The 26253-nt window shown below is 37.7% G+C and overlaps 1 protein-coding gene across 1 annotated transcript in view; it reads right to left on the reverse strand.

The window, feature by feature from the left end:
• LOC137079149 (complement receptor type 2-like) overlaps positions 1-14513 on the reverse strand; it is a 32461-nt gene extending 17948 nt beyond the window's left edge. The window contains exons 1-8 of the mRNA XM_067447114.1: positions 14507-14513; positions 14275-14463; positions 13641-13829; positions 12094-12282; positions 10554-10742; positions 7334-7522; positions 6245-6433; positions 4910-5098 (exon numbers count right to left, since the gene is read on the reverse strand). Of these exons, the coding sequence (XP_067303215.1) occupies positions 4910-5098; positions 6245-6433; positions 7334-7522; positions 10554-10742; positions 12094-12282; positions 13641-13829; positions 14275-14463; positions 14507-14513 (1330 nt within the window). The remainder of the gene's footprint in view (positions 1-4909; positions 5099-6244; positions 6434-7333; positions 7523-10553; positions 10743-12093; positions 12283-13640; positions 13830-14274; positions 14464-14506) is intronic.
• Positions 14514-26253: the final 11740 nt, after the last annotated feature.

Raw genomic sequence — 26253 nt, forward strand, 5'->3', positions numbered from 1 at the left:
CAAATTTTCTTTTTTTACCCATCTTATCATCTACTAGTGAATATCACAACTCATAAAAAGTACAAATAAATAAATTAAAAGAATTACACTTAGAAGTTTAATACCTAACCAGTGGGCCACAGGCATCATAAGGCATATAAATATAGGTTTTGATGAAGGGTGACCAAAAAATATTGTCAAGACAATGTCTAATGCAATCATCAATTTGTCATTGAATACTGACAGCAGCTGATCTTGATATTTTACTGGTTTTGAGTCAACGCCAAATTCAATGACTACCAAACGTATCATGACATTTTCACATTAATGCTAAAGGCCAACATTTTAAGTATAGTAACTAAAACCTAACATCTCATGGCATCATATTAACATCAAATATCAACATTTTATCCATGGTAATCTAAACCCAACATCTGCTAAATGTCATAATGTTAACATCCACACAGCTGTTAACTTATAAAGTGACAGCAATTCAATGTCTATCCAACGTTGGAGGTTGATATCAAGTCAGTGTTGAGTTTTGACGTCAACCTGATTTCACCAAGAGTCCAATGTCTTTCTGGTGTTAAATTTAGAGTAAAAAACTACCTTTAGTGAGCAGCATGCATTCGTCATATAACTTGAAATTTAGAAGAAAGTTGAACTCAGTTTCAGATTAAGTATTCAAACAGGGCTGTATCTGAAATTACACACTCTCTTGAGTAGGTCAATATTTAAAAAAGGAAGACGATTTAAAAAGTATATTCTATTTGTAACCCCATATCTCTGACCTGCTCCAAGTGGGACTCAAACCTGGGTCTGCCAACGTGATAGTTGGACGCTTTAATAAGGAGGCTAAAGGCTGTGGAGATCAGAGGAGTGAGGTTTACTTGCACAGCAACTACTAGCTGGCCACTGTTACATATATGTAGTCCAAGCATACCACATACTAACATATCAGCCATGTTGACATAATCTCCTGACCTACCAGCATCAGTTAAGTCATTTCACTGCTATTAACACATTCTCTCCTGTGGCATCATGGGATAATAAAGTGGACAATCTCGCCAGCTAGTAGTAGGTCATCAGAGTACATTTTGCCAACTCCTATATGAGTACTGTGAATTATTTTGTCACAGACTGTTTTTAGCCTTAGGGAAATATGTGATTTCAGAATCAGTGTGAAAACAGCCTAAATTACCTTCAGTTTGACACACAGGCAAGTCCACCCACTGGCCATCGGCTCCACATGTGACCACTGATGAGCCAATCAGATCAAATCCCTTACTGCAGATGATGGTAAATGTGTCTTGGGGTTCGTACTGCGGCCTCTCTCGACGTTTTACCAATCGGTGTTCCACAACAGGTGGTGAACAGAAGATCTTAGTCTCTAAACCAGGAGAAAAAACAATTCATAAAACACAAAACTTGACCTTTCATGCTTGAAGAATAATTATTTGACACCCTTAAAAACAAGTGCTCATTCAAGTTCTTCTTTGTCACCTATCTTATCTCATGAAAAGTAACACAATATACATAAAAAAGTACAAATAAAATAATTACACTTAGAAATCTAATACCTAACCAGCAGGGCACATGACTATAGGTTTTGATGGGTTTTTACACTTCTAAGTGTAATTCTTTTATTTGTACTTTTTTAATGTAAATTGTCTTATTTCAGTGAGCAGCATGCATTCTTCATATCACTTGAAATTTAGGAGGAAGCTTAACTCAGTTTCAGATTAAGTACTCAAACAAGGGCTGTATCTAAAATCACATCTGAGTAGGTACTTATTTCGAATAAGGCGACCATTTAAAAAGTACATTCTTTGTCAGTGATTTCTAACCTTTTTTACTTTTTACATAATTTTTTTAACAAAATAAATTCACTATACATTAACCTTCCTTAGGTTTTCTTTTTGGCAAACATACATTGCAGACATTCTTTACAATTTCAAAGTAATTACTCAGCTCAGTTATACAGTACAATAAATACAAATAAGTTCAAGTCAACCTGCCATACCAAGAAGACCACAGAGAGATGCCAAAGAATCGCATATAACTACTATATGTATACATTCATAATGAATAAACACATAAAAATATAAATGAAAAATAAAATAATTCTGAATTAGTAGTGGGAAGTTCAGATCATTTTACTGACTCGGATCTTTGAATCTCGTTCAGCAAAATCAACGAATCTTTTTTCAAGTTCTCACGGCCCACCAAGAGAATCACTGAGGCTCCCTAGTGGGCCATTGCCCACAGGTTGGGAACCACTGTTCTATAGGTAACCCCTCATGTTCGAACGCCCGCTCTGTGTGGGACTCGTACCCAGGTCAGCCAGCATGAGAGCTGAATGCTTTAACAAGGAGGCTAAAGGCTGCAACCTCTAACGTTTGTCGCTAGAGCATCTCTTGAAATCAGAGAAGTGAGGTTGACGCACACAGCAAAATACTATCTAGCCTCTGTTACATATATGTAATCCAAACATACTACATACTAACATATCTGCCATGTCCACATAATCTCCTGACCTACTAGCGTCAGTTATGTAATTTCACTGTTGTTATCAATTTTTCTCCCATTGGATCTTGATATAGTAAGGTGTCCAATTTCACCAGTAGTAGTAGGTCATCAGAGTACATTTTGCCAACTCTTTTATGAGTACTGTGAAATATTTTGTCATAGAATATTTTTAGCCTTAGGGAAGTATGCGATTTGAGATGCAGTGAGAAAACAGCCTAAATTACCTTCAGGGAGACACTCAGGCAAGTCCAGCCACTGGCCATTTGATCCACATGTGACCACTGATGAGCCAATCAGATCATATCCCTTACTGCAGATGATGGTAAATGTGTCTTGGGGTTCGTACTGATTCCTCTCTCGACGTTTTACCAATCGGTTTGCCACAACAGGTGCTGAACAGTAGGTCTTTGTCTCTAAACCAGGAGAAAAAACAATACATAAAGCCAAAAACGTGACCTTCCATGTTTGACCCCTAATTATATGACACCATTAAAAACAAGTGTATATTCAAGTTCTCCCTTATCACCAATCTTATCATCTACTAGTGAAATTTGCAACTCATAAAAAGTAATACATATTACATAAAAAGTACAAATAAATAAATTAAAAAAGTTTAATACCTAACCAGCGGGCCACAGGCGTCATAAGGCACATGAATATTGGTTTTGATGAAGGGTGACCAAAAATTATTGTCAAGACGATGTCTAATGCCATCATCAATTTGACATTGAATATTGACAGCAGATGACCTTGATATTTTACTGGTTTTGAGTCAACTCAATGTCAACCAAATGTACCATGGCAATTACACATTAATATTAGGTATAGGTACATTTTAGGTACAGTAACCAAAACCCAACGTCTGATGGTCATCATAATGATAACATCTAATTGCATCATATTAACGTCAAATAACAACATTTTAGCTATGGAAACTAAATCCCAAATTCTGCTAAATGTCAATGTTAACATCCACACAGTGTTAAATTAATAAGTGATAGGAATTCAATGTCTATCCAATGTTGGAGTTTGATATCAAGTCAATGTTAAATTTAGACCAAGAAACTACCTTTAATGAGGAGAATACATTCTTCATATCACTTGAAATTTAGGAGGAAGTTGAAATCAGTTTCAGATTAAGTATGTAAACCAGGGATGCATCTGAAATAACACACTCTCTTGAGTAGGTACTTATTTTGAATAAGGACAATCATTTTTAAAAGTGCTTTCTATATGTAACCCCCCATTTTCCAACTGCCTCCTCCAAACAGGAGCTGAAACCAGGTCAGCCAGCATGAGAATTGGACACATCAACAAGGAGGCTAAAGTCTGCAAAATCTACTATCAGTCGCTGAAGCTACTCTTGAAATCAGAGAAGTGATGTTTACTCGAACAGCAACTACTAGTTGGCCTCTGTTACATATATGTAACCTGGACATGCTACAATCCAACATATTTGCAATGTTGACATTAATACCTGACCTAACAGCATCAGTTACATCATTCACCGCCATGAAAAAAAATTCTCTCCTATGTCATCATGGGATATTAAAGTGTCCAATCTCGGCAGAAGTAGTAGTTAATCAGAGTACATTTTGCCAGCTCTTCTATGAGTACTTTGAATTGTTTTTTTCACAGACTGTTTTTAGCCTTAGGGAAGTATGTGATTTCAGATGCAGTGTGAAAACAGCCTAAATTACCTTCAGGGACACACTCAGGTAAGTTCACCCAAAGGCCATCTTGTCCACATGTGATCACTGGTGAGCCAACCAGATAAAATCCCTCTCTGCAGGCGATGGTTACTGTCTCTTGGGGTTCGTACTGCGTCCTCTCTCTGCGTTTTACCCATCGGTTTGCCACAACAGGTGATGAACAGAAGATTATTGGCTCTAAACCAGGAGAAAAAACAATTCATAAAGCCGAAAACTTGACCTTCCATGCTTGACCCCTAATTTATATGACACCATTAAACACAAGTGTTCATGCAAGTTCTCCTTTTTCACCCGTCTTATCATCTACTAATAAAAAGTAAAACAATTTACATAAAAAAGTTAAAATAAAAGATTTACACTTTGAAGTTTAATACCTAACCAGCGTGCCACAGGCATTATAAGGCACATGAATATAGGTTTTGATGAAGGGTGACCAAAATGGAATATCAGGACGATGTCTAATGCCATCATCAAGTTGACATTGAATGTCAACAGCAGCTGATCTTGATATTTAACTGGTTTTGAGTCAACGCCAAAGTTAATGTCTACCAAACCTATCATGGCATTTTCACATTAATGCCAAAGGCCAACATTTCAGGTACAGTAACCAAAACCCAACACCTGATGGTTTTCATAATGATAACATCTAATGGCATCATATTAACATCAAATATCAACATTTTATCTACCTTCAAGGCGACACTCAGGCAAGTCCAGCCACTGGCCATCTGCTCCACATGTGACCACTGATGAGCCAATCAGATCAAATCCTTTACTGCAGATGATGGTTTCTGTCTCTAGGGGATCGTACTGTGTCCTCTCTACACGTTTTATCAATCGGTTTGCCACAGAAGGTGCTGAACAGAATATCTTTGGCGCTAAACCAGGAAAAAAAACAATGTGTTGATGCAATGACATTTAAAATATACTTATTTTTCCCTTAAAATTCTAAATTTTCCCAGTTTAAACATTTGATATGTCATCTATGTTGTATTCTGAATAAAACATTGAAATCCGAAACTTTAATGTCAAGATGATGTCTAATGCCATCATTAATTTGACGTTGAATACTGAACACAGCTGACCTTGATATTTTACTGGTTTTGAATCAACACCAAATTCAATGACTATGAAATGTATCATGGCAATTTCATATTAATGTCAAAGGCCAATATTTTACGTACAGTAACCAAAACCCAACATCTGATGGTCATCATAATAATAACATCTAATGGCATCAAATTAATGTCAAATATAAACATTTTAGGTACGGAAACCAAAACCCAACATCTGCTAAATGTCATAATGTTAACATCCACACAGCATTAAATTATAAAGTGACAGGAATTCAAAGTCTATCCAATGTTGGAGTCCAGTGTCTTTCTGATGTTAAATTTAGAGCAAGGAACTACCTTTAGTGATCAGCATGCATTCTTCATATCACTTGAAATTTAGAAGGAAGTTCAACTCAATTTAAGATTAAGTATTCAAACCAAGGCTGCAGCTAAAATTACACACACTCTTGAGTAGTTACTTATTTTGAATAAGAACAACTGTTTAAAAAGTATATCTATCTATATGTAACCCCACATGTCCGACCACCCGCTCAAAGCAGGGCTTGAACCCCGGTCAGTTGGCATGAGAGTTGGACACTTTAACAAGGAGGCTAAAGGCAGCAACTTCAAGCGTCAGTAACTAGAGCGTCTCTTGAGATCAGAGGAGTGAGGTTTACTCACACAGCAACTACTAGCTGGCCACTGTTACATGTATGTAATCTGAACATACTACATACTAACATATCTGCCATGTTGACAGCGTCAATTACGTTGTTTCACAGCCATTAACAAATTCTCTGCTGTGCCATCATGGGATAGTAAAGTATACAATCTCACCAGAAGTAGTAGGTCATCAGAGTACATTTTGCCAACTCTTGTATGAGTACTGTGAATTATTTTGTCACAGACTGTTTTTAGCCTTAGGGAAGTATGTGATTTCAGATGCAGTGTGAAAACAGCCTAAATTACCTTCAGGGCGACACTCAGGCAAGTCCAGCCACTGGCCATTTAATCCACATGTGACCACTGATGAGCCAATCAGATCAAATCCCTCTCTGCAGATGATGGTAAATGTGTCTTGGGGTTCGTACTGCGGCCTCTCTCGACGTTTTACCAATCGGTTTGCCACATCAGGTACTGAACAGTAGATCACTGTACCTAAAACAGGAGAAGAAAAAAAAATCATAAAGTCAAAAACTTGCCTTCCATGCTTGACCCCTAATTATATGACACCATTACAAACATGTGTTCATGCAGGTTCTCCTTTTTCACCAACCTTATCATCTACTAGTTAAAATCGCAACTCATACACAGTAATACATTTCAATTCATTAAAATATAAAGTGACAGGAATACAAAGTCTATCGAATGTTGAAGGTTGATATCAAGTCAATGTTGGGTTTTGAAGAACACCTGATTTAACCAAGAGTCCAATGTTGGAGTCCAATGTTGTTCTGAGGTTAAATTTAGAGCAAGAAACTACCATTAGTGAGTCGCATACATTCTTCATATCACTTGAAATGCAGATAGTTGAACTCAGTTTCAGACTAAGTACTTAAACCAGGGCTGCATCTGAAATCACACACTATCCAGAGTAAGTACTTATTTTAAATATATTCTATATGTAACCCAACATGTCCGAACAGCCGATCCAAGCGGGATTCAAACCCAGGTCTACCAGCATGAGAGTTGGACACTTTAACAAGGAGGCTAAAGGCTGCGTCAGTCATTAGAGCGTCTCTTGAGATCAGAGGAGTGAGGTTTACTCGCACAGCAACTACTAGCTGGCCTCTGTTTCATATATGTAATCTGAACAAACTACATACTAACATATCCGCCATGTTGACATAATCTCTTGACCTACCAGCGTCAGTTATGTCGTTTCAATGTTGATAACAAATTCACTCATTCTCTCACATTGCATCTTGGGATAGTAAAATATCCAATCTCGCTGGTAGTAGGTCATCAGAGTATATTTTGCCAACTCTTTTTTTTTGACTACTGTGAATTATGGAAGAATATGATTTCAGATGCAGTGTGAAAAACAGCCTAAATTACCTTCAGGTTGACACACAGGCAAGTCCACCCACTGTCCATTTGATCCACATGTGACCACTGATGAGCCAATCAGATAAAATCCCTTACTGCAGACGATGGTTACTGTGTCTTGGGGATCGTACTGCGTCCTCTCTCGACGTTTTACCACTCGGTTTGCCACATCAGGTGCTGAACAGAAGATCTTTTGATCTAAACCAGGAGAAAAAACTATTTATAAAGCCAAAAACTTGACCTTCCATGCTTGACCCCTAATTATATGACATAATTTAGTGTTCATACAATTTGTCCCTTTTCACCCAACTTATTCATCTACTAGTGAAAATCACAACTGTGTATAACAAAAGTAATACAATTTACATAAAAAACAAATAAATGAATTAAAGGAATTACACTTATAAGCGTAATAACTACCCAGCGGGCCACATATATCATAAGGTACATGAATATAGGTTTTGTTGAAGGGTGACCAAAATTGAATGTCCGGACGATGTTTAATGCCATCATAAATTTGACATTGAATACTGACAGCAGCTGAATTTGAAATTTTTCGTGTTTTTGATTCAACACCAAATTTAATGTCTAACAAATATATCATGGAAATTTCATATTAAATGCCAAACGCCAAAATTTTAGTTACAGTAACCAAAACCCAACATCTGATTGTCATCATAACATCTAATGTCATCATATTAACATTAAATATCAACATTTTATCTATGATAACCAAAACCCAACATCTGCTAAATGCCATAATGTTAACATCCACACAGCGTTAAATTATAAAGTTACAGGAATTCAATGTCTATCCAATGTTGGAGGTTCAATTCAAGTCAATGTTGGGTTTTGACGTCAACCTGATTTCACCAAGAGTCTAATGTTGGAGTCCAATGTCTTTCTGATGTTAAATTTAAAGCAAGAAACTACCTGTAGTGAGGAGCATGCGATTTTCATATCAATTGAAATTTAGGAGGAAGTTGAACTCAGTTTCAGATTAAGTATTTTTATGTCCAGAGTAGGGGTGTCCATGGTTAACCGATTAACCGTTAAAAATTGCGTAACCGAGTGAAACATTTTGCTCGGTTAAGTGGCGTCAATGACGTGCTTTGAATTTAGTTGTAATATATTTTTGCACCACTAGAGACCGCCAGAGCGCTCCCAGACATTTGTAATATCCACAAGAAGAAGTCATGACCAGCTTTCTAACATGAAGCGGGCAAAGAAAAGTACAGCGTGGGAGCACTTTAAAATTGAGAGTGACGGGGCAAAATGCAAGTATTGCAATGCAGTGCTTACCGCATTTTCAAGTCGCTCCGGAGTATAAGTCGCATCAGTCAAAAAATGCGTCATGAAGAGGAAAATAACACAAGTTGCACTGGACTATAAGTCGCATTAGGGCAGAAGCAGAGCGGGAGCCGCGCCCGCGGTGCATAACGGGGCAGAGGAAAGAAAGTTTGAAGCGAGAAACTTGTGAGGGACTAGCGAAAAGCAGAGGTTACTTTAACTGTAATGAAGAAAACAAAAAAAGCTAATCGCGGACTGAAAGCAAGATGGCCAGAGCTGAAGGAACGAGTCCACAGATGCTTGAACTCTCTGCCAGGAGAACGAGTCAAACGCTGTGTGAATCATTCTCGGCTGCATATTTTACTAATGCCCTAATCATGCAGGCGCCCTCGCGGCCACTTGCATTCCTCGTGAACTGGAGCGCATTTCATCCTAATTTAACGAAACTCAGCGTAGGCCTCACAAACATGAAATATGTCTTAAGAAAGCTTGAAATGTCTTTTAACAATTTAAAACGAAAAGAAATAGGCTACTCTCTGATTATGTAATCCATGATGTGCATTTCTCTCTATAGGCGCGTTCACTATACGGAGATGGCGGTCATCAAATTAATAAACTAAAAATAATAACCCTGACGGCGACGCACACTATGGTTAACCGAGTATTAACCTTTAAGAACCTCGGTTAACAGTTAATGAAAAACTTGAAAACGTGCAGCCCTAGTCCAGAGCCATAAGGTTCTTTTGTTGGGCCAAACTCTGCTCTTGTTGTTTCTCTTCCTTTGTCGCTGCAGAACCATTGTCACCACCTGATGCTACTAATTGGAGATTTGCTGTGATTGGATGATGGAAGAGAGGAGAGCATATTTAAACTGCAGCTACCTACAGAACTGTGGTCTGATTGGTGGTGGCCTGATGGTGTGCAATGGCTGAGGTCTCATCTTCATCTCCAGACTGACTTTGGCTGTGATCAAGCTTTTAGTTTTATTTGCTGTATCTGTCTCCATTGTGTTAGGCCTAAGTAGAACCTCTGTCCATTGTCTTATTGCTTACATCTATGATTGTGATTTCAAAGAGAGAAGTGACCCTTGATTTGAGTTGTCTAAGGTAAATACTGATCTAGCCTTATTATATGATGTCTTTTCTTTTCCTTTGTTGAGGTTAGTAGGCAGGTGGGTGCCTTTTTGTTTTGTATTCCCTATTATCTCCTGTTTATGTTAGATAGGGAGTTAGTTTAGCCTTCTGTATTTCGTTTTCTATATTTTGTGGGCTTATTGTAGTCATTCTGGGCGTTCTGGAGATGGGGTTTCCTCTGCTGTTGCACATTAATTTACCACCCACCACATCTATTTCTGCTGCAATCCGGCCCTAGACCAATTGGGTTCTTAACAGTATTCAAACCAGGGCTGCGTCTGAATTCATACACTCTCTTGAGTAGGTACTTATTTTGAATAAGGATGACCACTTAAAAAGTATATTCTGTAACCTCTCATGTCTACCCACCCACTGCAAGCGGGACTTGAACCCGGGTCATCCAGCGTGAGAGTTGGACGCTTAACAAGGAGGCTAAAGACTGTAATCTATAGCGTCAGTCACTAGAGTGTCTCTTCAGATCAGAGAAGTGAGCTTTACGCAAATAGCAACTATAAGCTGGCCTCTGTTACATATAGATGTAATCTGATCATACTGCATACTAACATATCCACCATGTTGACATAACTTCTGACCTACCAGCATACGTTACTTTGTTTCACCACCATTAAAAAATATAACTTCCTGTGGCATCATGGGATAGTGTTTAATCTCACCAGAAGTAGTAGTTCATCAGAGTACATTTTGCCAAACCTTTTATGTGTACTGTGAAATAATTTGTCACAAACTGTTTTTAGCCTTAGGGAAGTATGTGATTTCAGATGTAGTGTAAAAACAGCTTAAATTACCTTCAGGGTGACACAAAGGCAAGTCCAGCCACTGGCCATCTGATCCACATGTGACCACTGATGAGCCAATCAGTTCATATCCATCTCCGCAGATGATGGTAAATGTGTCTCGGTGTTCGTACTGCGTCTTCTCTCTACGTCTTATCAATCGGTTTGCCACAACAGGTGCTGAACAGAAGATCTTAGGATCTAAACCAGGAGAAAAAACAATTTATAAAGCCAAAACCGTGACCTTCCATGGCTGACTCCTAATTATATGACACCATTAAAAACAAGTGTTCATGGAAATTCTCATTTTTCACCGATCTCATCAGTGAAAATCGCAACTCATAAAAAGTAAAACAATTTACACAAAGAAGTACAAATAAATAAATTAAAACAAGCTTAATACCTCAACAGTGTGCCAGGAATGATTAGGCACATGAATATAGGTTTGGATGAAGGGTGACCAAAAATCAATATCAAAAAAATGTCTAATGCCATCATCAATTTGACAATGAACACTGACAGCAGCTGACATTGATATATTACTGGTTATGAAACAATGCCAAATTCAATGTCTACCAAATGTATCATAGCAATTTCATATAAATGCAAAAGGCCAACATTTTAGGTACAATAATCAACACCTGATGGTCGTCATAATGATAACATCTAATGACATCATATTAACATCAAATATCAACATTTTATCTATGGTAACCAAAAACCAACATCTGCTAAATGTCATAATGTTAACATCCACACAGCGTTAAATTATAAAGTGACAGGAATTCAATGTCTATCCAATGTTGGAGGTTCATATCAAGTCAATGTTGGGTTTTAATGACCACCTGATTTAACCAAGAGTCCAATGTTGGAGTCCAATGTCTTTGTGATGTTAAATTTAGAGCAAGAAACTACCTTTAGTGAGCAGCATGCATTCTTCATACCACTTGAAATTTGGGAGGAAGTTGAACTCATTCAGATTCATTCAGTTTCAGATTAAGTATTCAAACGGAGCTCCATTTAAAATCATACACTCTCTTGAGTAGGTTCTTATTTTGAATAAGGATGATCATTTAAAAATATATATTGTATATGCAACCCCACATCTGACCGCCCACTCCAAGCGGGACTTGAATCTGGGTCAGCCAGCATAAGAGTTGGACGCTTTAACAAGGAGGCTAAAAGCTACTACTTCTAGCACCAGTAACTAGAGCGTCTCTTGAGATCAGAGGAGTGAGGTTTGCTCGCTCAGCAACTACTAGCATGCCTCCATTACATATATGTAATTCAAACATACTATATTCTAACATGTCCACCAAGTTGACTTTATTACCTGACCTACCAGCATCAGTTACATTGTTTCAACGCCATCAAAAAATTCTCCCTGTGGCATCATTGGATAGAAAAGTGGCCAATCTCGCTGGAAGTAGTAGGTCATCAAAGTACATTTTGCCAAACCTTTTATGAGTACTTTGAATTCTTTTGTCACAGACTGTTTTAGCCTTATTGAAGTGTGCAACTTTAGATGCAGTGAGAAAACAGCCCAAATTACCTTCAACGCGACACTCAGGCAAATTCACCCAATGGCCATCTGATCCACATGTGACCACTGATGAGCCAATCAGATCAAATCCATCTTTGCAGGTGATGGTTACTGTCTCTTGGGGTTCGTACTGCGTCCTCTCTCGTCGGTTTACCCATCGGTTTTCCACAACAGGTGCTGAACAGAAGATTATTGGATCTAAACGAGGAGAAAAAAAAAACAATTCATAAAGGCAAAAACTTGACCTTTCATACTTGACTGCTAATAATATGACACCATTAAAAACGTGCTCATGCAAGATCTCCTTTTTCACCCATCTTATCACCTACTAGTGAAAATCGCAACTCATAAAAAGTAATACAATTTACATAAAAGAGTGCAAATAAAATAATTCCACTTATTAATATTTTAATTATTAATAAGTTTGATATCTAACCAATGGGCCACAGGCATCATAAGGCACATTAATATAGGTTTATGTAAAGAAATATATTAATTTAAAAAGTGCTTAAAAGTATACAACTCTTCTTAATAGAAGGAAGCGTTTCCCTCACGTGCAACCTTTTTAAAGCACTGAGTAATTAGGTGGGTTAGAAAAATAACAAAATTATAGTTTAAGTATAAAAAATATTTATGTAAAGAGATATAGTAAAATAAAAAGTGTTTAAAATTTCATAACTCTTCTAAAGTGGAAGAAAGCTTTTTTTCCTTATGTGCAATAGGCTACAGAAAGCGCAGATATGTGATTAGTTGGGTTAGAAAAATAACAAGATTAAGGGTTTTTTAAAGTAGACAATAATATTTATCTAAAGAGATATATTAAAATAAAAAGTGCTTAAAAGTATACAACTCTTAAGTGGAAGGAAGCTTTTTTCCCTCATGTGCAACCAATAGCCTGTAGAAAGCTGAGTCTGGCTATAACCTCACGTGCAATATAAAATTTAAGCTCGGAATAAACATTTTACATTTTTCAAACAGTCTCAGTGGTGGTTACCGATTAGGCTACAGTAATTCTGACCGAAATTGCTTTGTCGCCTTTCTGGCTGTTGTAGTAAATGGTGATTTGTTTGCATGTTTCTTAAAAAAAATCAATGACTTCTGTCCACTGGAACGCTATCGCTATTAATTTAAACGGTTTATTTAAAGCAATTATTTACCAATCAGATGTAATTAGAAATTCAGGCCTGCCCCTAATAAAAGCCTGCTTCAAATAAAAGCCGGTTCCCTTCGGCAGTTCGGGTAAATAAAGGCCCTGGTCTTTATTTAAGGAATTACGATATATGTAATATGAACATACTACATACTAACATATCCGCCATGTTGAAATTATCTCCTGACCTACCAGTATCAGTTACGTCGTTTCACTGCCGTTAACAAATTAGCTCCCTTAGCATTTTGGGATAGTAAAGTGTCCAATCTTGCTGATAGTAGTAGGTCATCAGAGTACATTTTGCCAGCTCTTTTTAATAAGTACTGTGAATTATTTTGTCACATACTATTTTTAGCCTTAGGGAAGTATGTGATTTCAAGTGCAGTGTGAAAACAGCCTAAATTACCTTCAGGGACACACTCAGGCAAGTTCAGCCACTGGCCATCTGTTCCACATGTGACCACTGATGAGCCAACCAGATCATATCCCTTACTGCAGATGATGGTTGCTGTGTCTTGGGGTTCGTACTGATTCCTCTCTCGACGTTTTACCAATCGGTTTGCCACAACAGGTGCTGAACAGAAGATCTTAGTCTCTAAACCAGGAGGAAAAAAAACAATTCATAAAACACAAAACTTTGACGCTTCAACAAGGAGGCTAAAGGCAATAACGTCTAGCATCAGTCGCTAGTGCATCTCTTGAGATCAGAGGAGTGAGGTTTACTCACACACAATCTACTAGCTGGCCTCTGTTACATATATATAATCCGAATATACTACATACTAACATATCTGCCATTTTGACATAATCTCCTGACCTACCATTGATACGTTACATTACATTGTTTTAACTGCCATTAACAAATTCTCCCGCCCTTTGTATCTTGGGATAGTAAAGTGTCCAATCTCACCGGTTGTAGTAGGTCATCAGAGTATATTTTGCTAACATTTTTATGAGTACTATGAATTCTTTTGTCACAGACTGTTTTAGTATTAGGGAAGGTGTGATTTCAAGTGCAGTGTAAAAACAGCCTAAATTACCTTCAAGGCGACACTCAGGCAAGTCCACCCACTGGCCATCTGATCCACATGTGACCACTGATGAGCCAATCAGTTCATATCCCTTACTGCAGATGATGGTTGCTGTGTCTTGGGGTTCATACTGCGGCCTCTCTCGACGTTTTACCAATCGGTTTGCCACAGCAGGTGGTGGACAGAATACCCTTGGGTCTAAACCAGGAGAAAAAACAATTCATAAAGTCAAACACCTGACCTTCCATGCTTGACCCCTAATTATATGACATTATAATCATATGCAAGTTTTTCTTTTTCACCCATCTAATCATCTACCAGTAAAAATTGCAACTCATAAAAAGTAATACAATTTGCATAAAAAAAGTACAAATAAATAAATTCAAAGAATTACACTTAAAAGTTTAATACCTAACCAGCGGGCCACAGGCATCATAAGGCACATGAATATAGGTTTTGATGAAGGGTGACCAAAACTGAATGTCAAGACGATGTCTAAAGCCATCATCAAGTTGACAGTGAATACTGACAGCAACTGACCTTGATATTTTACTGGTTTTGAGTCAATGCCCAAATTCAATGTCTACCAAATGTATCATGGTAATTTCATAAAAATGCAAAAGGCCAACATTTTAGGTATAATAACCAACACCCGATGGTCATAATAATGACAACATCTAATGGCATCATATTAACATCAAATATCAACTTTTATCTATGGTAACCAAAACCCAACATCTGCTAAATGTCATAATGTTAACATCCACACAACTTTAAATTATAAAGTGACCGGAATTCAATGTCTATCGAATGTTGAAGGTTGATATCAAGTCAATGTTGGGTTCTGACATCAACCAGATTTCACCAAGAGTCCAATGTTAGAGTCCAATGTCTTTCTGGTGTTAAATTTAGAGCAAGAAACTACCTTTAGTGGGCTTAATGCATTCTTCATATCACTTAAAATTTAGGAAGAAGTTGAACTCAGTTTCAGATTAAGTATTCAAACGGAGCTCCATTTAAATCATACACTCTCTTGAGTAGGTTCTTATTTTGAATAAGGACAAATGTTTAAAAAGTCCGACAGCCCGCTCCAATGAGGACTCAAACCCAGATCTGCCAGCATGAGAGTTGGAGGCTTTAACAAAGAGGCTAAAGTCGGCAACCTCTAGTATCAGCCGCAAGAGAGTCTCTTGAGATCAGAGAAATGTGAGGTTTACTCGCACAGCAACTACTAGCTAGTAGAGTTTAGATTCCCGAGCCAAACCTGACCCAAACGAAACTGCGGGCCTGGTCAGTCTGAGATTTCCCGGCACTATCCTCAGTTCGGGCCAGGCCCTTGATCAAGCGTTTGTTTTTTAAATCATTACTTTATTAGTCTAATTGGGCGAGCAGAAAGCTATGCCATAATCAAAAACAATATTTTTTTTTTTTAGCAAAGTAAGAACTAATAGTACATTGGCCCCCATTGGCAGATCATTATGTTTTATCATTGACGCATGCTGGGAAGATGGCCGCATGAACACGTTTGTCCTCTCCTGATCAGTACAAATCCTTAAATAATTATATATCTAGGTGTTTATATTGTCTAAATAAGTAAGTAATTGACTATTTAAGATTGTGCCTCGAACTCTTGGGAATTTTGAATTGTTTGGAGTTGTATTATGGCTGATAATACGCGTCAACGCCATAAGAAGGACGCCGACGGTGAACAGTCCTCTTTAATGAATGAATTGCGTGCGCTAAGTGTTAAAATGGACAATATGCAGACCAAAATGGACAACATGCAAATCAAAATTGAAACACAGATGGATGTGAAGATTAACACACTCCGCGGAAGTTTGGAGAAATTAATCTCCGATGGACAAGCCGCTTTTAAAAGTGAGCTGGAGAAGGTGGTCAACGAAATGCGCAACAACTTGGATTTGGAAGTCAGTATTTTAAGTTCTAGAATGGAAAGCATTGAAAAAAAAATGAATACAAGGGAGGTGAGGGGCAAGCCCTTTGATCCAGACGTCTCATTGGTTATTGTCGGGCTGCCGCAAGTGGAAGGAGAAGACGTGGAGGCCAAAGTTAAAGAGTTGTTGCGTGAGGGTCTGCGCTGTGACCCGGTGCCAAAGCTGGTGGCCGTGGAGCGCGTAAGGCCGAGAGGTCGACAACCAGGGCTGGTGAAAGCGGAGCTCAAGACAGTACAGGACAAAGTGGCTGTGCTTCGTAGGAAGTCTAAGCTTAAGGATCACGACAACTACCGAAGAGTGTATGTATCGTCTGCGAAATCGCACGCTGAGCGGCTCATGGATTTCAATCTGCGAACTCTCCTTCGAGAGATCCCATCGGCAAAGGATTACTATTTGGCGGGTAACGGGAGGCTGATTAAACGTTCGGAGAATGATGTGGAAAGAGGGCCACGGGTGTGACGAGATTATGCCCAGCCTGTAAGTACCGACTTTGTTTTGGTTCATTGGAACGTAAATGGATGGACGCCAAATAACTGTAAACTTAGAGCGCATCTTCTCCTTTCGCTGGAGCCAGATATAATCTCTTTAAACGAGACTCATCTATATAATTTTGTACCTGAGCTTGATGGCTTTACCTGGATTGGGCATAACCGCGCTGTGCATAAAAGAGCTGTTAAAGGCTCTGGTGGTGTGGGTGTTTTTGTTAAAAACACTATTTTGGATAATTTTTCAATGAGAACTGACAAGACTTATGAGGGATTACTGTGTTTACGCTTTGAGCATGATGTGTCACGATATTCGTTTGTGGTAATCTCTTGTTATTTGTCCCCTGAAACCTCGACATGGGGTCGTAATGCGGATCCTTTCTTTGCACATTTACTTTCATTAATATATGCGACTGATGCTGACTCTGTTTATATTTGTGGAGATTTAAATAGTCGCATCGCGCACCTCAAAGATTATGTTGAGGATGATGATATTCCCTCAAGGGTGGTGTTGGACACAAGCTCAAATAAACATGGGGGAACGTTTATTGAATTTCTTAAAGATTCTAAATGTTGTGTTTTGAATGGAAGAGTAACCCCAGAAAATGATAATTTTACTTCTATATCTGTCAGAGGTAAAGCAGTGGTTGATTATATTGTGACGCCACATGTAGATTTAAATACCTGTGTAGAATTTAAAGTTTTCACCCCTTTGGGCCTAGTAGGAAAAAATGAGCAGCAGGTGATCAACCTGATAGATGATAGAAGTAGGCTCCCTGATCATTCTGTGTTATATTTACGTTTTAAAACACAAGATGCAGGCTTTATAAAAAGCATATATATTGGTTTGAAAAGTAAAAGTCCAATGAGAATGTTGCATGATAATTTTCTGGAGTCTGAGGTCTGCTATAAAGCTCTGAATGACATTGCAGACCAATTAGAGAATGGGGAAAAAACACAAGAAAATGTGAATCATTGCTATGACCGGCTTTGTGGGACTTTACATGGAGAAATTGCTAAATATAGACCCAAATCGAGTAGAAGAGGCAATAAAAAGACATACAAAATTAAACAACCCTATTGGAATAATGAACTACAGAGTATGTGGCTAAATCTTCGTATGGCAGAGAAAAAATATTTATATTGCAAAGAACAGATTTTGAAAAGAGATCTATTTGCTGTATTTAAAAACCGTCAGAATAATTTTGATAAAACATTGAGATTTTATAAAAGACGCTTTAGGAGAGGAAAAGCTCTTCAGCTACAACAGTATCTGCAGAGTAACAATTCACAGCTGTTCTGGAGAGAAATTAATAAGCTTGGACCGAAAAGGAAAAAGCTAATTCCACATGAGATTGTCATAGACACAGGGGAATCTATATTTACAACAGAGCAAGTGATGAGTAGATGGGAGACAGATTATAGTAACTTGTATGCATGCAACGCCACCCAGCAGTTTGATGATGAGTTTTTAGTAAATACTTTCAGATCTAAAATGTTATTTGAACATAAACGTCCATTTCTGCCCTTTATTAATGATGTTTTAAATCGTGAGATTACTTTGGAGGAGGTGCAGATTGTTATTGAAAAGACTAAACCATATAAAGCTGTTGGTGTGGATGAATTGTCTAATGAGGTCCTTAAATGTCCTAAGTTGTTAAGGACTTTGTTTTGTTTATTTAAATATTGTTTTCAAAGTGGTTTTATACCATCAGTGTGGTATAAGTCTATTATCCAGCCTATCCCCAAGTCTTCTCAAGCTGATCCAAGAGACCCCCTGAATTACAGAGGCATCAGTTTGATAAGTACAGTTTATAAAGTGTTCTCTGGTATCCTCAACAACCGGCTTTGTGAATTTTTAGAAATTAATAAAATCTTGGTGGATGAGCAGAATGGATTTAGGAAAAATAGAGCGTGTATCGACCACATTTATGTTTTGTCCACAGTGGTGAGAGCAAGACTGCAGGAAGGTAAAAGTACTTTTGCTTGTTTTGTTGATTTTAAAAAAGCTTTTGATTGGATAAACAGAGACCTTTTGGAATATAAGTTAATTATGTGTGGCATTGATGGTCATTTTTATAAATCCATTAAAGCCCTGTACAAGGCTCCATTAGCCTGTGTACAGGTGAATGAGCTAAGGACAGGTTGGTTTCGTACTCCATTTGGAGTGAAACAAGGAGACGTCCTCTCGCCAACTCTTTTTGCAATCTATGTGAATGACTTAGCTCAAGAAATAAAGAGCGCTAACTTGGGTATAGACATGGATGATCTGAATGTCAACATACTATTGTACGCTGATGATATTGTTTTGATTGCTGACGAGGAGGCAAAACTACAGAAGATGTTGGATATTATGTATAAATGGTGTAACAAATGGAGACTTGCCATTAATGGAGATAAAACACAAATAGTCCACTTTAGAAAGCCTTTTGTACCTCAGAGTAATTATGAATTCTATTTCGGACAAACATTACTGATGTATTCTGTTACTTATAAGTATCTTGGTTTTGTTTTTCATGAAAATGTGAATTTTTCAGAAGGCAGACGAGTGTTATCAGAGTCTGCTGGGAGGGCACTTGGAGCCGTGGTTAATAAGATGAAGGTTTGCCCTGAGCTGAGTTTTGATACATTTACTAAATTGTATGATTCAATTGTTAGACCTGTGCTGTTCTATGCTGCTGGAGTATGGGGCTTTGAAGATGCTCCAGAATGTAATATGGTCCAAAGTAGAGCTATGAGATATTATCTTGGAGTACATAGATTTACTGCTAGGACGGCCATAGAGGGTGACATGGGCTGGGAGCCTTGTGTGGTCACACAAAGAGCAGAAGTCCTTAGGCTATGGAACCGCCTTGTGTGTTTACCTGAGGAAAGACTCACACGAAAAGTGTTTAACTGGGATAGAGCTCACGGACATCCCTGGTCCAGGGAGGTCCTTGAGATCTTCTCAGTGGTAAATTTACAACAATTGTTTTTGAATAGTATAAAGTGCAAGATCACCAATATTAGACAAATATTATTTGATACTTATAAAGAACAGTGGAAATTAGAGATACTACGGAAGCCTAAATTAAGAATTTATGTGCAGTTTAAGGAAAATTTCTTTACTGAATCTTATGTCAAATATAATTTGAAAAGAAGACAGAGGTCTCTATGTGCTCAGCTTAGAGCTGGTGTGCTGCCCCTAGAGGTGGAAGTGGGGCGCTTTAAGGGACTCCCAGAGGAGGACAGGTTATGTTCTGTATGTGATTTATGTGTGGTGGAGGATGAATTTCATTTTATGTTTTATTGCCCACTGTATAATAATTTAAGAATCGGTTTGTATAATTTGATGCAACAGAAAAATCCAGATTTGTTTTGGTTGCCTGAAGGTGAAATTATGTTTTGGTTGTTTGAAAATGAAATTTTTTGTCTGGCAACCTTTGTTGAGAAGGCATGGACATTACGACAAAAGACTTTGTACCCTGACAGGAGGTAATTTAGTTGTGAGTATGTCAGGATGTTGGGGCTTATTATATTGTTTTTTATTGTATGTATATAATTTTGACGGTCATCTTTCCAAATGATTGGATAGTGTCATATAAGTCCATGTGGGCTGGGCACCATGAGTGCATGACACTTAAATAAAAATATTCATTCATTCAGTACAACTAAGAGAAAAATTTGTCGGCTACAAAGTTGCATAAGTCAAGTTTAGTGTAAAAATGCACGTTAAACTCACAGCCCATGCATTGATGGAGCACAGCATTCTGAATAGAAACGCATTGTGTCAATAGCTGCTCGCAGGAACACTGCCCTTTGCTTAATTAAATATTTTCATTCGTTCATTTTAAATAGTGGATATTTCAAGCTTTCTATACGCATATTTCTCATGTCAGTGAGGCAAATAGCCTGCTGACCTTCGGTATATTTATAAAACGAGCGCTCCAGTTCATGAGCATGAACGCGATCGCTCCCGCGACTTCATGTCATGATTATAGTCTGCTATTTGCTTCTTATTTATTAAATCCAGGCAATCCCGGCCAAAGGAACCTTTATTAAAATTAAGATACAATTTATAAAAAACGAAAGAAATGCTTTCTAAAAAAAACAAAACTTAATATTAAACTAAATATAACCTTATATCTGACCCACTCGCATCTTTATCATAATCATATAGGTAAAAATAATATTATAATATTTAAACATAAATATGAAAATAATAAACATTGTTTAATGGCTACAACAAATTTAGTAAGGTACAGATAAATGTCATGCCTGAGCTGGATTTGAGCGAACATAATTTTACTGGTGAGCGGTTCATGAGCGTGTGCCTGCGGATTATTTAGCTGAGTCAGGTCAAGTCAACTTTATTTATATAGCGCTTACAATGATGATTGTTTCAAAGCAGCTTCACAGTGTTAAACAGGAAAATATAGCAACAAAATTTGATTTGGCTGTACATTCGCTCTAGAGAAAACCACGATTTTATCAGCTCATTTCAATTGCTCAATGTTAGTTTTAACATTAGTCACATGCACCGGTCCGCTTTGATCATTATAGACTCGTTCTCGTCAGAACGCCCACGTATTAAAAATTGTCTTGTTTAATTAGGGCTTGGGCTCATAATTACACTTAATGTGTCGCTCCGGGCCAGGCTCGGGCACGATGTGCACGGGCTCGGGTAGGGTCGGGCTTGATTTTTTGAGCCCAAGCTAAGCTCTACAAGCTAGCCTACATTACATATATGTAATCGGAACATACTACATACTAACATATCCGCTATGTTGACATAATCTCCTGACCTACCAGCATCAGTTACGTCGTTTCACTACCATTAACAAATTCTCTCCCGTTGCACCTTGGGAAAGTAAAGTGTCCAATCTCAACAGTAGTAGTAAGTCATAAGAGTATTTTTTGCCAACTCTTTTATGAGTACTGTGAATTATTTTATCACAGACTATTTTTAGCCTTAGGGAAGTATGTGATTTCAGAAGCAGTGTGAAAACAGCCTAAATTACCTTCAGGGTGACACTCAGGCAAGTTCAGCCACTGGCCATCTGCTCCACATGTGACCACTGATGAGCCAATCAGATCAAATCCCTTACTGCAGATGATGGTTGCTGTGTCTTGGGGTTCGTACTGCGGCCTCTCTCGACGTTTTACCAATCGGTTTGCCACAACAGGTGCTGAACAGAAGATCTTAATCTCTAAAACAGGAGAAAAAACAATTCATAAAGCCAAAAAATTGACATTCCATGCTTGACCCCTAATAATATGACACGATTAAAAACAAGTGTTAATGCAAATTCTCCCTTCTCATCCATCTTACCATCTACTAGTGAAAACTGCAACTCATAAAAGTAATACAATTTAGATAAAAACAGTATTAATAAATAAAATTAAAAGAATTACACTTAGAAGTGAGCAAAAGTGAATGTCAGGACTATGTCTAATGCCATCATCAATTTGACATTGAATACTGACAGCAGTTGACCTTGATATTTTACTGGTTTTAAGTCAACGCCAAAATCAATGTTTACCAAATGTATCATTACAATTTAATATTAATGCCAAAGGCCAACATTTTAGGTACAGTAACCAAAACCCAATATTTGATGATCGTAATAATGATAACATCTAATGGCATCATATTAATATAAACATTTTAACTATGGTAACCAAAACCCAACATCTGCTAAATGTCATTATGTTAACATCCACACACACAGCATTAAATTATAAAAAAAAGTGACAGGAATTCAATGTCTATCCAATGCTGGACATTGATATCAAGTCAATGTCAGTTTCTGACATTAACCTGATTTCACCAAGAGTCCAATGTCTTTCTGATGTTAAATTTAGGAGGAAGTTGAACTCAGTTTCAGAGTAAGTATTCAAACTAGGGCTGCATCCGAAATCATACCCTCTTGAGTAGGTACTTATTTTGAACAAGGACGACCGTTTAAAAAATACATTCTATATGTAACTCCTCATGTCCGACCACCCGCTCCAAACGGAACTCAAACCCGGGTCTGCCAGCATAATAGTTGGATGCTTTAACAAGGAGGCTAAAGGCTGCAACAGTCACTAGAGCATCTCTTGAGATTAGAGGAGTGAGGTTTACTCGCACAGCAACTAGCTGGCCTCTGTTACATATATGTAATCCGAGCAAACTACATACTAACATATCCGCCAGGTTGACATAATCTCCTGACCTACCAGCATCAGTTACGTCCTTTCGTAAAAAAATAAAAAAATTAAAAATCTGCTATGGCATCATGGTATAGTAAATTGTTCAATCTTGCCAGAAGTAGTAGGTCTTCAGAAAACATATTGTGAACTCTTTTATGAGTATTGTGAATTAATTTGTCACAGACTGTTTTTAGCCTTAGGGAAGTATGTGATTTCAGATGCAGTGTGAAGACAGCCAAAATTACCTTCCGGGAGACACTCAGGCAAGTCCAGCCACTGGCCATCGGCTCCACATGTGACCACTGATGAGCCAATCAGATCAAATCCCTTATTGCAGATGATGGTTACTTTCTCTTGGGGATCGTACTGCGTCCTCTCTCCACGTTTTACCCATCGGTTTGTCACAGCAGGTGCTGAACAGTAGATCACTGTACCTAAACCAGGAGAAAAAAACAATTCATAAAGCCAAAAACTTGACCTTCCATGCTTCACCCTTAATTATATGCACTATTAAAAACAAGTGTTCATATTCAAGTTTTCCCTTTTCAACCATCTTATCATCTAATAGTAAAAATCGCAAACTCATTAAAAAGTAATACAATTTACATAAAAAGTGCAAATAAATACAATAAAAAAAGTTTAATACCTAACCAGCGAGTCACAGGCATCATAAGGCACATGAATATAGGTTTTGATGAAGGGTGACCAAAACTGAATGTCAGGACGATGACTAATGCCATCATCAATTTGACACTGAATACTGACATCAGCTGACCTTGATATTTTACTGGTTTTGAGTCAAAGCCAAATGCAATGCCTACCAAAATCTATAATTGCAAGTTCATATTAATTCCAAAGGTCAACATTTTAGGTACGGTAACCAAAACTAAACATCTGATGGTCGTCAAAGTGTTAACATCTCATGGCATCATATTGACATCAAATATCAACATAGTAGCTATGGTAACCAAAACTCAACATCTGCTAAATGTTATAATGTTAACAACCACACAGCGTTAAATTATAAAGTGACAGGAATTCAATTTCCATCCAATTTTGGAGGTTGATATCAAGTCAATGTTGGGTTTTGACGTCAACCTTATTTCACCAAGAGTCTAATGTTGGAGTCCAATGTCTTTGATGTCAAATTTAGAGCAAGAAACTACCTTTAGTGAGCAGCATGCATTCTTAAAATCACTTGAAATTTAGGAGGTTTCAGATTAAATATTCAAACCAGTTCTGCATCTGAAATCACACTCTCTCTTGAGTAGGTACCTATTTTGAATAAGGACGACCATTTAAAAGTACATTCTTGAACCTGGGTCAGCCAGCATAAGAGGTGGAAACTTTAATAAGGAGACTAAAGGCTGCAACTTCTAGGGTCAGTCACTAGAGCGTCTCTTGAAATCATAGGAGTGAGGTTTACCCGCACAGCAACTACTAACTTGTCTCTGTTACATATATGTAATCCGAACACTATATTCTAACATATCCACTATGCTGCCATTATTAACTCACCCTTCAGCATCAGTTACATCGTTTCACCGCCATTAACAAATTCTCTCCTGTGGCATCATGGGATAGTAAAGTGTCCAATCTCACCAGAATTAGTAGATCATCAGAGCACATTTTGCTAACACTTTTATGAGTACTGTAAATTATTTTGTTCCAGACTATTTTTAGCCTTAGGGAAATATGCGATTTCAGATGCAGTCTGAAAACAGCCTAAATTACCTTCAGGGCGACACTCAGGCAAGTCCAGCCACTGGCCATCTGATCCACATGTGACCACTGGTGAGCCAATCAGATCAAAACCCTCATTGCAGGTGATGGTTACTGTCTCTTGGGGTTCGTACTGATTCCTCTCTCGACGTATTACCCATCGATTTGCCACAACAGGTGCTGAACAGAACATCATTGTCTCTAAACCAGGAGAAAAAAAACAATTCATACATCAAAAAACTTGACTTTCAATGCTTGACTCCAAATTATATGACACCATTAAACACAAGTGTTCATGCAAGTTCTCCTTGTTCACCCATCTTATCATCTACTAGTGAAAAACACAACTTATAAAAAGTTATAAAATTTGCATAAAGAAGTAAAAGATAAAAGAATTACACTAAAAAGTTGAATTCCTAACCAGCAGGCCACAGATATCATAAGGCACAGGAATATAGATTTTGATGAAGGGTGACCAAAACTGAATATCAGGACGATGACTAACACCATTATCAAGTTGACATCGAATACTGACACCAGCTGACCTTGATATTTTACTGTTTTAGAGTTAACGCCAAATTCAATGTCTACCAAATGTATCATGGCAATTTTATATTAATGCCAAAGGCCAACATTTTAGTCACAGTAACCAAAACCCAACATCTGATAGCCGTCATAATAATAACTTCTAATGGCAGCATTTTAACATAAAATATCAAAATGTTATCTATGGTAACCAAAACCCAACATCTGCTAAATGTCATGATGTTAATTTCCACACAATGTTAAGATATAAAGTGACAAGGAATTCAGTGTCTAATGTTGGAGGTTGATATCAGGGAAATGTTGGGTTTTGACATCAACCTAATGTCACAAAGAGTCCAATGTCTTTCTGATGTTAGATTTAGAGCAAGAAACTACCTTTAGTGAGCAGCATGCATTTTTGGGATAGTAAAGTGTTGAATCTCACCAGAAGAAGTAGGTCATCAAAATACATTTTGCCAACTCTTTTATGAGTACTGTGAATTGTTTTTAGTCACAGACTAATTTTAGTGATTTCAGTGTGATTCAATGTGATTTCAGATGCAGTGTGAAAACAGCCTAAATTACCTTCAGGGCGACACTCAGGCAAGTCTAGCCACTGGCCATTTGATCCACATGTGACCACTGATGAGCCAATCAGATCAAATCCCTTACTGCAGATGATGGTTACTTTGTCTTGGGGTTCATACTGTGTCCTCTCTCCACGTTTTATCCATCGGTTTGCCACATCAGGTGCTGAACAGTAGATCAATGTCCCTAAACCAGGAGAAAAAAATATTAATAAAGCCAAAAACATGACCTTCCATGCTTGACCCCTAATTATGACACCATTAAAAACAAGTGCACCCGCAAGCTCTCCCTTTTCACCCATCTTATCATCTACTAATAAAAAATACAACTCATAAAAAAGTAATACAATTTATATAAAAAAGTACAAATAAATACATTAAAAGAAGTCTAATGCCTAACCAGCGTGCCACAGGCATCATAAGGTAGATAAATATAGGTTTTGATGAAGGGTGACCAAAACTGAATGTCAGGACGATGTCTAATGACATCATCAATTTGACATTGAATACTGACATCAGCTGACCTTGATATTTTACTGG

Source organism: Pseudorasbora parva, chromosome 6 (assembly GCF_024679245.1).
Source record: "Pseudorasbora parva isolate DD20220531a chromosome 6, ASM2467924v1, whole genome shotgun sequence".
Lineage (NCBI taxonomy): Eukaryota > Metazoa > Chordata > Actinopteri > Cypriniformes > Gobionidae > Pseudorasbora > Pseudorasbora parva.